Source organism: Gracilinanus agilis, chromosome 2 (assembly GCF_016433145.1).
Source record: "Gracilinanus agilis isolate LMUSP501 chromosome 2, AgileGrace, whole genome shotgun sequence".
NCBI classification, from domain to species: domain Eukaryota; kingdom Metazoa; phylum Chordata; class Mammalia; order Didelphimorphia; family Didelphidae; genus Gracilinanus; species Gracilinanus agilis.
In genome coordinates this window covers 655,580,832-655,594,738 of record NC_058131.1, presented here as the reverse complement: position 1 = coordinate 655,594,738, position 13,907 = coordinate 655,580,832, and the positions used below count along the sequence as shown (strand labels likewise).

Below are 13,907 nucleotides of genomic sequence, written 5' to 3'. Positions count from 1 at the left end.
GCCAAGAAAGTAATCAGGAGATAGAGACTGAAAGATAAACTATCTTAGTTGGGCCTCCTGTCTGTTCCATAAACAAAATACCCCATCTTTCAGCTCCAGGAATTTTTTTTACTATTTACCATTCCTGTCATGCTCTCTCCTTATCTCCACCTACTGCCTTCCCTGGCTTCTTCAAGTCCCTGTCTTCAACAGGAAGCCTTTCTCAATCCTTCTCTAATCTAGTGCCTTCCCTCATTTAATTATTTTCAATTTATCCCATAATATAGTTTATTTGCTTGTTGTCTCCCCCATTAGATTGTGAGCTACTTGAGGGTAGAGGTTGTCTTTTGCCTTTTTTTGTATCTCCAGGGCTTATCATGGTGCCTGGTAGATAGTAGGTACTTAATAAGTATTTATTGACCAACTGAATAACTAACAAATTTTCTTGTGACTCCCATGTCATCCCTCTTGCCTTGGCTATAACTTACTTCAACTCTGAAGCAGCCTTTGACTCCTCCTTGACCTCACTTCTTCCCTGGACCCTAAATGAGGAAGACATTTTCCTCTTGGCCCACCAGAGTCCTTCTGGGGGCTCCAGACCATCTAGCATTGACTTTGTAGCTCTCTGATTTTTCAGGTCTCCTAGAAGGATCAATGGATCTAAGCTCTCAAGTCCTATTTTAGCTCTAATCCCTTTCTCTTTGTCCTGTTCAGTTGGTCTGAAGCCTATCCATTAATCTATTTTTGAAGGACTTTTCTAGTACTTAATGAAATCCAGCTTCCTCACCACTTGTTCTAAGTTCATATCTGGACTTAGTCTCTTTAGTAGCCATGAATTCTTAATGGTGACCATCATCTTTCCTTTCAGCCTTTCTGAATCAAGATAGATTCTTCCACCCAGCAGAAATGGTTCCAATGCTTTTTTCCATTTCAGTGCCTGGACTCCTTGTTTGTCTATCTCATAATAGAGAGACTATCAAACTCTGATTATTTACAGAACAGAAAGGGCAGGTATGCCTTGAGCCCAATGAGTGATCAGCCTGGAGAACTCAGGTTCTTAGCTGTTCCTACTATCCTGGCTTGTCTTTGATGACTCAGCCATTTAGATATTCCTACAAAAGGAATGGAACTTTCCCAAAGCCTCATAGTACCATTCATACAGTGTGTGATTTACAGTTCACCTTTATTAAAACTACATACACATAATTCCCAACAAAGAAAAAAGATTGCTGTCTTTTTTAAATTATCCTCTGATAGAGGTAAATCTTTTCTTTACAAAGTTCCCCATGATATCTTTCTCTCCCAGAGCCATAACTGGGAACACTTTTACCTGTGTAATATGATTGGGAGAAGAGGGTATATCTAGTGGTGGACAATCCAATTATATGTCAAAAGGGGGGATGTCCCCCAAATTCATATATCTCCTTTAGGTGTTTGGGGCAGAAAGGCATGTGGGGGGAGAGGTAACACAGTGACAAACCCCTGGGGTGTTAGCCTAGGAGCATTTGGACTATTTGAGATGGCAGAAGACTTCAGGGTAAAAAAGGAAGCATTCCTTCCCCTTCCCTCCGGTTCTGGGATTAAGCCTCATTTGTCTTATATTAGTTATAGTTTTTCTTCTTCTCCACCTTTCCCACCACCAGTGTCAATTCTTTTCCTTAAATCTCATTATGGTAAAAATCTTCCTGAACACTTCTCCCATGGCTTCCCCTTCACCTCCAAACCTCTTGAGGTTTTCCCTTTTTCTTTTTCTTCTTTTCCCTTGTGTCTTTCCCCCATATATATAAATATATATGCATATATATGGTATATTCCTCTTTTCAAAACATCTCTCCAAGCTACACCCCTTCCCACTAAATTCCCCTATAGTGTGTCTCTCTTCTTAACAATGAGCTAAGAGACCAACATCATCACCTGTACCCCTAGAAACCTCCAACATCTCCCTAGTAATGAGGAAATTTGAAGTCAGATTCAATGTGCCAACCCTGGATCTCGAGACCCTTTACTTAGAAATCTCTTGGAAACCTTTGGAAAAAAAACCCACCAAATCTTAACCATTTTAGTTTGCTTTCTGTCTGCTCTCATATCTTTAACCCTGACTCTTGAACTTTTCCACTTCTCCACCCCTTTATAGACCGGGACCACTTCCAGCTTGGCTCATTATCTCACCTGCTTAACGCCAAAGCCACTGGCTACCAAGAACTCCCAGACTGGCCAGAGGAAGCTCCTGACCCATCTGTTCGAAATGTAGAGGTAATTGGAAAAAGGTGGAATGGGGGGAGGGATAATGAAGGCAGAATAAAAGAAAAAAAGGAGTGCAGGGACACAAGAGGGTGGTTGGGAGGTAGCAAGGAGGTGGGACCAAACAATGCTACAAAACATAACCTAAACTCTCTGGGGGGCTGGGGAATGGGAATGACATCTAACCCAATGGCCCCCATTGTTCTTGGGTTATTACATGGACAATATCAAGTCAAAACAATCCTGGGTTCCTTGGATCACACTCCTGGGTTCCATGATTTCCCCTAAATTTCCTTATCCATTTGATCCAAAGTGTTGCAATGTCCTAGTACTCCTTGATCCCTCAAATCATCCCAGACTCTTCCTGGCTCTTCTTCCTTTAAACCCCTAAACCTGCTCTTATAGTGCCAGACTCCATTGGTACCTCTTGGTCTCCCAAACCTCGAAGCCTAGTCTAAATAGTCCTGGGCCCTTTCCTCAGTATATTTATTCCAGGGCTTAAGGGGCAGCCTGATTTACTTATTCCTTGACTCACTGCCACAACTGAATGCTTCCAGATACAAATCCAAATTCCCCAGCCCAACTTGTAACTCTGGAGTATAGTCATAGTCTCTTCTCCCTTTCCTGCAATTCCTTAATTACAAAGTGTTTGCAGGTTTGTTTGTTTTTTTTTTTAAGGATTTTTACTACAGGAGAACAGGTAGGTTTTTAAGAAATGGGGAGAGTTCAGCATTACAATCACAGTAGTCTTAAGGTCCCTTTTAGCCTGAAATCTGATGATGCTAAATGCCCTTGGACCTTAAGTTGATTTTTGCATTTACTTCCAAGTCTAATTTTGCCTTGGTTTCTACCTGACCCCTCAAGGAACAGTTAGGAGGCAAGTGTCAGTGGATGAAGAATAATGGAGTGAAGGGAGTATAAGATGTAAGAAGGCTGGAAAAAAGGAGTCAGGTTATAAAGGGTTTTTGAATGCCTTTCATGTACTATGAAAATCCATTGCAGGGAAACATGACATTTAGCTAAGGTGATTAGAGAAGATTTCATGGAGGAGTGGAATAGTTTGAGCTGAACTTTAAAAGATCAATAGGGTTTGAAAAATAGACATGTAGAGGAGTTAGGGTAGGAAAGAGAGTATGATGTAGTGGGTGTGGATTTGTAGTTAGGAAGACCTGGGTAAAATTCTGCCCCAGATAGTTACCAGCTGGGTGACACTGGGCAAGTCACTTAACTTTGCTATGCTTCTGTTTCTTCCTCTGGGAAAGGAAGAGTTAGACTCAATGGCCTCAAATATTCCTTCCAGATCTAAATCTGTAATCCTGTGACCTACTAGGTGCAAGGAAAGGTGTGAGCAAAGTTGAAGAGGAGAGAAGGTGTTGAATGTGTTCAGGAGGTGACAAGTACTATTTGCTTTTTTGAGAATTACTAGATCAGGGAAATGTCAGGAATGTGCTATATCTGGATTTCGGCAAGACATTTTGACATCTCTCATGATATCCTTGTGGACAACGATGGGCGAATGGACAAAGGATAATAGAATTAAGTGGCAGAAGCTCCCTCAAAGCCTTTAATAGATATGTAGATATGTAGAACGGCTCTGTCCTTGGCCCTATGTTGATCAATGTTTTTATACTTGATTTTGGATAGAGACATAGAAATTCGGCTTATCAATTTTGCAAATGACACTAAAGTTAGGAAGGAAAAAAAGAACATTAGATGGTAGCTAGAAAGAGGAGCAGAATCCAACATCATGATATAAAGCCCTATATTTTATGGATTTGTTTTATTTTTCAATCAACTGAACAACTACAGAACGGGAGCCATGGGTCTAGAAAAAACACAGCCTTCCAGATTGTGAGTGAGTAAGGACTGAAATGCAGTGGTAGGAGGGTATGGGGCACATTGGAGATCAACGGTAGCGCAGCTGGTTATTCAGTCAACATCGTCCACTTGTATAGAGAAACCATTATACCAAGAATATATTTGATCCCATCTGAGGAATTCCTGCTCAGGTCCTTGCTGTTCAATGGTTCTTTTAAGGAATCATTTCACCAAAATCCCTAACTTTTCTCAAATGCTTCTCAACCCACAGGAGGAGGATCTATCCCTGATCGAAACCCACATGGGTCTGTTGGGCGACTATACCCAGGTCCCTTTGGTGTGCGGTGTTCCCCTACCCTTTATCCGCCCTGCCATGTACTGTGCCCCATCGGGGCTGCTCTGTATGCAGTGTCCTCCTTTCTTGTGTATGTGCAGTGTTCCCTACCTCCGCCATCCCCTCCACAGGCACTCCTTTTCTCCAGTCATCTCCCTGAGTTGTGTGTAGTGTCTCCCTCTTCTCCTCTGCTTACCAGATCCTCTGTCAGATCCCCCTACCTCCAAAGAAGGAACCAAATCTGGTCTGTGCCTTACTCGGGCTTAATAGGTTTGAGAGAAGGAATCCTACCGAAGAAAGGCATCATTGTGTAGAGAGGTAGGAGACCAGGCTGGACTTGGCTTTTTCTTGCCCTTCTTTAAACTCTTCTCTTCATCCCTCACCTGCTCAGGTTCCTGAATGGACCAAATGCTCTAACAGAGAGAAAAGAAAGGAGAAGGAGAAACCATTTTACTCAGACTCCGAGGGAGAGTCAGGACCCACAGAATCAGCAGACAGTGGTGAGGATGGAATGTCCCCCCCAAAAGAGCGTCCCACAGCATAGTGTGTCCCCTACACCATCTGTGTATGCATAGCGTGCTTCTAGAAGTGTGTAGCAATTACCTGAGTATATCTGTGTTTAACTGTGAATATTCATGCGTGTGTCTGTGTCTGTGTCATCCACATACCATAAATATATCTTGGCAAGTTTGTGTTCATGAGTCTGAACCCTCATGGCTAGATGTGTCCCAACTCCAATAGACACACACACACATGAAGTTTACATTGAATTTGTGTCCATCTCATATGTCTGTGTCTATCCATTTCCATGCATCTTGGTGTACATATATGTGTCTGCATGTGTGTGCATTGCTGAATGCAGGTTTCTGCACCTATTTATTCCTCTGGATGTGATTGCATAGGTGTATGCATGAGAATGTATCTATGGGCTGTGTGGTGTGAGCGGTCCAGGGGCCTGGGATTTTAAGTTTCATAGAAAGAACCTGGGGTGGGGAGTTAACTCCACTTATAACTGTTACTGCCTGAGCCCTGGGCCCAGGGAACCTGGCCAGGAGCTGAGAATTCACAGAGCCCCAGCTCTGAGCTGGCCCTGACCCAGCCCTCCATCGCAGAGCCCGAGTCTGTGAGCGACTCCGAGAGCAAGAGCAGCAACGAGAGTGGCTCAGGAACCAGCAGTGACGAAGATGATGAGGAAGACGAGAGTGATGAGCAGGAGGCAGATGAGAAAAAGAAAGGGAGAAGAGGCGGCCGAGCGGCATCCAGGGAGAGTGGAGAGAGGTGATTGAGGGGGGGTCCTTCCCAGACTGGAAAGGATGTCAAAGGTCTGACATCAAAGCATGTGGCCAGATAGCTGGTAACAGCCTGGGGAAAGGACCATTAACAAAGTGCAGCTCATAAACACAGAGATGAAAGGGATTTAGAAATAATCTGCCCCCATAAACCCATTCTTGCCTTGTGATAGCTGACAAATGTGAAACCCTATTCACCTGCACTTTAGGCTGGTAAGCATATATCCAGACTAACCAGAGATGACTCTGCTCAGTAGGTGGCACCTTTATTTTCTTTTTTAAAACCTTTATTTTCTGGAAGCATGTAGATGGCTCAGTGGGAAGAGAGCCAGGCCTGGAGACAAGAGTTTTTGGGTTCAAATGTGTCCTCAGACACTGTCTAGCTGTGTGACCCTGGGCAAGGCACTTAGCCCCCATTGCCTAGCCCTTAACACTCTTCTGTCTTAGGTAGTATTGATTCTAAGATAGAAGGTAAAGGTTATACATTTTTCTAAACCTTTGTTAGTATCAATTCTAAGACAGAAGAGTGTTAGGGGCTAAGCAAATGGGAATAAGTGATTTGCCTAGATAACAGTTAGAAAGTATCTGAGATCAGATTTGAACCCAGGTCCACCGACTCCAAGCCTGGTGCTCTATCCACTGTGCTACCTAGCTGCCCCATGGCACATCTTTAATGGAGGCTTCATACTCCTTTGGTTAAGTATGTTGAGCAAGTACTTCCCAACTTTCACAGAAACGATCCAGAGTTGAGCTTGACCTCAGAGGACAGAAGTGAGGGACAGGGAAGTTACAAGGAAGTAGATTTTGGCTCAGTATGAGGAAAAGCTTCTTAGCAATTAAAGTTGCCCAAAAAGTGTTGTGATGTACTTTAAGACACTTTGGGTTCCTGTTCACTTGAAAACTTCAAGGATACACTTGTTGGGTAAATTGTAGAAGGATTTTTCTGTACAGATTTTTTAAGTGGTCTAGGTGATTGTGGAAGTCCCTTCCAAGTCTGAGTCTTTGATTCCATGAAAGTGCCAATAGGCATCTTTTCCAAATTGGACAAGGAACCCAGGAAAAGCCTTCTTTCACGGTTTCAAAGGGCAGGACGTAGGAATGGAGCTGAGCTCTGTGAATATGGACTTGAGACTTTTATACCCATCCAGTGACCAGAGTGAAGATGAGCTGGAGAAGAAGGTAAAGAGGAAGAAGAAGACACATGAAAGGAAAGAGACATCTGAGTCTTCAGAGGAGGAGGGAAGTGCTTCAGAAAGTAGTTCATCAGAATCTGAGTCAGGGTCTGAGTCTGAGGAAGAAGAAGAAGAGGATCAAGCAGAGTCTGACACTTGGAGAAGAAAGACAGTAAGAAAAAAGGATTGGGGAGAGGGAGAAAGGTGGGGGGGAAAGTATAGCCTATTCTAGTAAAGAGTTTACCTCACAGGGACTGGCTGGGGGATTGTCCTTTGCCTTCCTCAAGCACAGACCATAATGTGTCCCCTATCCCTCTTTCTACCCTCTGCTCAGCCTCCAAGTAGCAAAATAACCCCCAAACCCAAGGAGATCTCCCTGCTTGACCTGGAGGACTGTGAGTAGGGAAGTTGGTTATTGAGGGGGTGGGGGTGGGGTGAGAAGAGGAGGTGGGAGGTGAAGGGGAGAGTGATGGAGGAGAGAAGTAGCTACCATAATGGGAGCTTCAAGTAGGGGATGACTTTGCTAAATATGGATGCATGAATGCTTAGATCTGATCAGTGAATTATTTCCTTATGTCTTGAGACTGTGAGACCCCAGTTCTGGAGAATACTCTAGCTATGTCTAGGAGAAGGTCCAGGCCCTATGTAGCCTCTGTATGGAGGTCTAATCTCTTCCTAGGAGTCAGCATAATACTATTTCTATTTAACAATATCTGGTTTGGGATTAAATGCTAGCCTCTGTCCAAGGATTCACAGGTCCCATTCTTGTCCAATATCTCTCCAGCCTCTATCTGTGGGAAAAAAGACTGATTTCTGTCCAGCCCCTATCTCTGGGCCAATGAAACCCATCCAACATCTGACCTCTTACTGTGGGTGAACAACAGGCCTTATTCAAGGCTAGCAAACCTACCTGTATCTGTCCGCTTTCAGAGTGCACTGTCCATGGTGCTGAATCATATTCTGTGACAATCTCCTCCCTCCTTTCTCTAGTTCCTTCTTCTGAGATATCTCATTCCTTCACTTCCTCCCCTCTTCCCAGGGGTCCCCATTATGAACTTTCCCCTATCTCCTCCACAGTTACTCCCCCCAGCATTCAGCCAGTTTCCCCACCAAGGGTTGTCTCCAACAGCCTAGTCACCGATCTGGAAGGCTTGACACTCACTGACTCTTCTTTGGCACCTTCGGTGAGAGTGGGAACCTTGAAAAATACAAGGCATGGGGTGGGGAATGGATGGAAAATGGTGAGTTACTGGCCATTTCAAAATCCCTAAGTGGCAGGGACAAGGATAAGGGAGTGGGCAGGGATCTGATGTGTTTTCCTATTGTGCTAATCAGTTTCTTCTTTCTCCATTTCCCTCCCTCTGGCCTATTTCTCTTTGTACCCATTTCTTCTCTGGTCTCTCTTTATACTCTATCCCTATTCCTCCACTTTCCTCTTCCCCCTTCTCCTGCCTACTCACAGCTACTCAGTCCTGTGATGGGCCCTGGGAAGCGGCAGGAGCTGCTCCACCGTGTGGCAGGGGAAGGACTGTCTGTTGAGTATGTATTCAGCCGACAGCCCTTCCCTGGAGATCCACACATGGTATCTGTGTGCATCCACTTCTCCAATAGCTCAGACACCCCTGTGAAAGGTCTACATGTGGGGGTGCCCCATCAGCAGTCTGGCATACGCATCCAAGAGTTCCCCGAGATTGGTGAGGGTGGATATAAGGGAGATGGGGGTGGGTATCCTTGATAGACTTATCCCTTTGATCAGGGACTTGCTTACACCCTTTATTAAATTTATGTCCCATGTCCATCTAAATTCTCTTGTGTATCTGTATGCTTATTGAGGAGTTTGAGCTTCCCAAGGAAAGGAGAAGAGCTATTAATTCATGTGGTACAATGCCTAAGATATGCAATGTCCAGAATCAGACTAAGACCCAGCACAGATGATATTCTCTACAGATTATGCCTAAAAGACAGTGCTGAGGACAAATGGTTCTGAGAGCAGACCAGGGAGATGTTGCCTGGTACAGTGGTGCCTTAAGAATGCTATTTGGCATAAACAGTCTCATACAGGCAGTTCCCAGGAGTCAGTATCTGGCACAGAGAGTGCTTAGTAAGGCAATGCTTAGTATGGATGGTAACAACATAGACTATGTAGGTATAGACCATGCCCTGAAGGCAGTGCCTAGCATTGACAATGATTAGTTTAGCTACAGATAGTGCTTGATATAATATAAATGATGCCCAGTATAGATGGTGCCTGGTCCAGTAAGGAATGCCCAGAAAATGGGGCTCATATATATTGTTCTGGAAAATAGTACCTGACATAAATAGTGCCAATATAGAAATTTAAGTTCAGATAGTGCCTATGTAAATGGTTTCTGGGAGATGTTACCTGTCATAGATAATGGGATCTTGCTTTCTTCTGGGAAGGTCTAGATTTGAGGCTGGGAATAAGTGGGGAGGGGGAGGCAGAGTAGAAAGATGGGACAAGGTGATAGAGAAGGAAGACTCTTAGCAAGAAGGATTCTTTCTTCAGGAGGGAAGACTCTTAAAGAAGGGATACTCTTAGGGAAGAGAGGAAATGAACAAAGAAAGGGAGAAGGAATCCTTGGTTAGGCTTAGGACTCCATCAAAATTAGTGGCAAGCCAAGGAGGTAGAGAACAAAGGAAACAAAGGTCTCTTCTCTTTTAGAACTTAATAGAGAGCAGCTAGGTGGCACAGTAGATAGAGTGCCAGGCCTGGAGTAAGAAGGACCTGGGTTCAAATTTTACCTCAGACACTTCCTAGCTGTGTGACCCTGGACAAGTTACTTAACCCCATTTGCCTAGCCCTTGTCCTTCTGTCTTAGAATTGTCACTAAGACAGAAAGCAATGGTAAAAAACAACTTAATGGGGCCCAAGGATCAGGTTCCCTGGGCCTGACAGATGGTAACAGCAGATTTACCCCTCTCTATGTTACAGAATCCCTGGCACCTGGTGATTCAATCACAGCCATCATGGGCATCAACTTCTCTGACTCTACACAGGCAGCCACCTTCCAGCTATGGTATTTGTTGATTTGAGATCTCAAGAAGCCCTAGAGGAGGGAAGTTGGGTCCTTTCCTGGAGCACAAGTAGGGGAAGGGAGAAGATACCAAGATCTAGTGGGTTTCAAATATAACCCCAGTTTCTGGGACCCAACTCCCAACCCAACCTTATTTCCTAGGGCCCAACTCTCCTGCCCAGGCCCAACCCTTTGGGGTTCCATTTCCCCAGATCTAGCCCTCATCAGGAAGGAAAAGTATGGTGTTGACCTTATTTTCTTACTTTCCTCCAGCACTCAAACTCGACAGTTCTATGTCTCCATTCAGCCACCAGTTGGGGAGCTGATGGCTCCTGTGTTTATGAGTGAAAATGAGTTCAAGAAAGAACAGGGTGAGTATTCAGGAAAGTCCAAAAGCTTAGGGTCTCTCTTCTAAAAGGCCACGATGTTATTGGCTAAACTCTGTATCCTAGAAGTCAGTTACAAGGGCAGCTGGATAACACAGTGGATAGAGTGCCAGGCCTCAAGTCAGGAGGACCTGGGTTCAAATCTGACTTCAAGACATTTCCTAGCTTCCTCTGAGCAAGTCACTTAACCCTGTTTGCCTAGCTCTTGCTGTTCTCTGCCTTAGAATTGAGACTAAAACATACGGTAAAGGCTTTAAAAAAAAGAAATCGGTTACTTGTTCATAACATGGAGAACCTTGGGGTGGGCAGATTGGAGCCTTGGATCTCACCTTCTAGGCAACGTGGTCTGAGGGAGGGTGGAGAGGAAGACTCAGTTCCAAGTCCAAGATATTCTGAACAGGGCTGGGTACCAGGTTCTTTCTCCTAGCCCACCCCACCAATACCAGATCTTTAACTGTGGGCCCACAGCAAAGCTGACGGGCATGAGTGAAATCACAGAGAAGCTGACTCTGCCAGACACATGCTCAGAGGACCACATTATAGTCCAGAGAGTGACCACCACAGCCCATCTTGGCCGGATACCCTGTGGGGCTCCTGAAGAATACAGGTGAACCAGGTTCCTACCTAGGAGGGAGGGACTCCAAGAAAAAGACAGAAGAACTCTAAGGAAATATGGGACTCTAGTGGGGGACTGGTTGGGATGAAGAAGGACATGGAGAGAGTATTTGGACTCTTTGGGTGGAAATTGCCCCCTTGCTTATGACAGATTAGTGATATTTTATTATTTTATTTATTTTTGTTATTATATTATTATATTTATTTGAGACTAGGTGAGCAGGGCTATCTGTCCCCTCTTCCTTCTGGCTTTACTCAGAGGATTTTCTCTGGACTCCTCTTTTTCTTTGTACTTATTCCTCTTCTGCCCCCAAGGTTTGCTGGAAGAACACTGACTAGTGGAAGCCTGGTTCTGTTAACTCTGGATGCACGAGTGGGTGGAGCTGCTCAGTTGACGGTCAACAGTGAGAAGATGGTGATTGGCACCATGTTAGTGAAGGATGTGATCCAGGCCTTAACACAGTGATTCTGTGGATCTGCCATTGGGGCTGCCTCATCAGCTTCTCCACTTTCCTCTTGCCCCAAGCCATGATGCATTGATCCTTTTTGCTGGCCCCATCAAATCTCCACTCCAAGCTGCAGACTATGTCCTGAAAGAATCTCCCTCCCCAACCTATCCTCTACTAGTTCCTCTACCCGATCCTGGGTGAGGGGCTCACTTCACTGGTTATCTGTCTTCACTGTCCTCCCCAAGGGAGTCCTTAAGGGCAGGAAGTAGGATGGGGGAATGGTAGCTGCTTGCTCAGTGTTTCCCCTAGCCTAATATCCTTTATTTACTTATGGACAACCTCAATAAAGCTACTCCCATCACCTACACCTTCCTCTTTCTGGGCTCTTCTGGAAGTGGTTGTAGAAGAAGGACAGAAGCTGGGGCAGGTCCTGCAGGAGCAACCATTAGTGAATCCATCAAGTGACCATCATATGAATTTTCTCACACAGTTTTTTTTTTTAAAACCCTTACCTTCTGTCTTGGAGTCAATACTGCGCATTGGCTCCAAGGCAGAAGAGTGGTAAGGGTAGGCAATGGGGGTCAAGTGACTTGCCCAGGGTCACACAGCTGGGAAGTGTCTGAGGTCAGATTTGAACTTAGGACCTCCCATCTCTAGGTCTGGCTCTCAATCCACTGAGCTACCCAGCTGCCTCCTCACACAGTTCTAAGGAGAAGCCAGGGATGGTTTTGTTCAGGCAGAAACAGGACATGGGATACTGTCTCGTGTCTGATGCCATAGTAGCTACTCTTCTCTGAAGACATGGCTTGTCTGAGAGATGGGCAGGATGAAGAGAGAGCCCTAGGCCTCTTTTGGTTTGAGCTATACACATGGACCAGACATGGGAACTAATTGTTTAAGGGCTATAAGCCTAGGAATCCCTAAAAAAGATCTGAAAGTTGATGGCAGGAGGAAAAATCATAGAGTAGCTGGGAACACAAAAAAAACAAAACAATAGAAGAGAGAATGGAGGAGAATCCAGCAACCTTGCTGGAGAAAGGAAGGAAAGACTCCCCATTGCTGGTATAGACTGACCTAAGGAATAAGTGGGCAATGTGGGAGAGGACAGAATAAAACCAAGGGAAAATGAAGTAAGGAAGTGAACTCTTCAGCCTCTTCAAGATTCTTCCAAGACTGTGCATTACAACTTTTCCTTTTAGATTTTTCAGTTCATCCCACATTCCTCTGTAGTTACTTGTAGAGGAAATCTTTATATAATCCAAAAGGGCTTCGTGTGTTTAAGGAGCAATAGACAAAAGGTTATAGGTTAGAACTACATTTCTAGATCACCACTGGCACTAGCTGAAAATGTAGGTAGTAGGCACTGCAACTGGAGCCCAGAAAAAAGACTCAGGGTCCAAGACCCCAAGGCTATGGGATGAAAAGACCACCCCCTTAAAGCCTACTTTCATAAAAACAAAACAACAAAAAAACCAAGATAATTAAATCTAGGATATATATACACATATAAAAAGGCCAGAGTTCCCTCTAAAAATGTAGATAAATGTTATATGAGTCCTCTGGGTATTTGGAGTACTAGCATTTTTATGTACATGCTCTTCAACCAGCCATGCATACCTATATACTAGAAGAACTGAAAGGACTGTAGTGTGAAAAAGAAAGTAGTGGGGAAATTGAATGTAAAGCTATCTAACAAAAGAAGAAGAAACCTTAATCACAACTCCAAAAATAAAAGTGTGGGGGATACTGTACACTTGCTTCAGGGACAAAAAGTCATTCAGAGAGTGAGCTCCCATCCTGCCATAGCCAGGGAAGGTGACAAACTCTGGCCAGAAATAACCGATTTTATCAGGAATAATAGAAATAGGCAAAGGCAAACTCTAGCAACCATGGAAGGAAAAAAAAGAAAGCAACTCAGAAGTCTATTCAGAATTGCTACGAAAGTTCTTTGGGATGGACCTCAACACCTAGAACCAGCATGGCATCTCAAACTATTTGAGCGAGACCAAGATATGAAATAGCCAATTCAAGAAGTAAAAATGTTAGCCAGAAGGAGAGAGCAAGAGCTCTAAGGGCAAGATTTAAAAAAGCATTAATGAGAACATAGGCCAAATAGATAGATTATTAGAGTAACTTCAGGGAATCTAGGAAGTATATTTAGGTTGGAATTTGTCCAGAAGTACAAGGAACAACCCACAAGGTCCTCCAAGACATAGCTGAGAACAAATCTGTGGTTCTCTGGTTGGAGAATAATTTTTTTAATATGTTAAGGGAAACATACATTATAGACCCTTGGAGTTTGGATATTGGATATACTTGTAATCTCACCATTGGAAGGAGTACATGCCATCTATCCACACACCCTCTTCTCAGTCATATCCTCCTGTAATCCCACCATCCAATATGGCGGGGCTTTCCTCTAGCTCTCTTAACATTCCTTGGGTACCAGTGTACTATATAGGCTATCTCTTGTCATGTTTCACTCTTGTACATCTCTGACGAGATTTTAAATGCTGTTTCTGACATGCAATTCTCCAGTAATAACTTGCAATAGCTGGTGTGTCCACCATGCCTATATCCATTGCCCCC

At 44.2% G+C, this 13,907-nt stretch overlaps 1 protein-coding gene across 3 annotated transcripts in view; it reads left to right on the top strand.

Moving 5' to 3' along the window:
* Positions 1-11,335, top strand: part of AP3B2 (adaptor related protein complex 3 subunit beta 2) — a 53,270-nt gene extending 41,935 nt beyond the window's left edge. For 2 of the 3 annotated variants that reach the window (XM_044662714.1, XM_044662713.1), the window contains 11 exons: positions 2,114-2,232; positions 4,764-4,872; positions 5,485-5,650; positions 6,810-7,005; positions 7,168-7,228; positions 7,911-8,017; positions 8,296-8,527; positions 9,787-9,871; positions 10,142-10,239; positions 10,723-10,861; positions 11,185-11,335. In XM_044662714.1, coding sequence (XP_044518649.1) covers positions 2,114-2,232; positions 4,764-4,872; positions 5,485-5,650; positions 6,810-7,005; positions 7,168-7,228; positions 7,911-8,017; positions 8,296-8,527; positions 9,787-9,871; positions 10,142-10,239; positions 10,723-10,861; positions 11,185-11,335 — 1,463 coding nt within the window. Of the gene's footprint in view, positions 1-2,113; positions 2,233-4,309; positions 4,367-4,763; positions 4,873-5,484; positions 5,651-6,809; positions 7,006-7,167; positions 7,229-7,910; positions 8,018-8,295; positions 8,528-9,786; positions 9,872-10,141; positions 10,240-10,722; positions 10,862-11,184 lie in introns of all 3 variants that reach the window. The other variant, XM_044662711.1, reaches the window with a different exon arrangement.
* Positions 11,336-13,907: the final 2,572 nt, after the last annotated feature.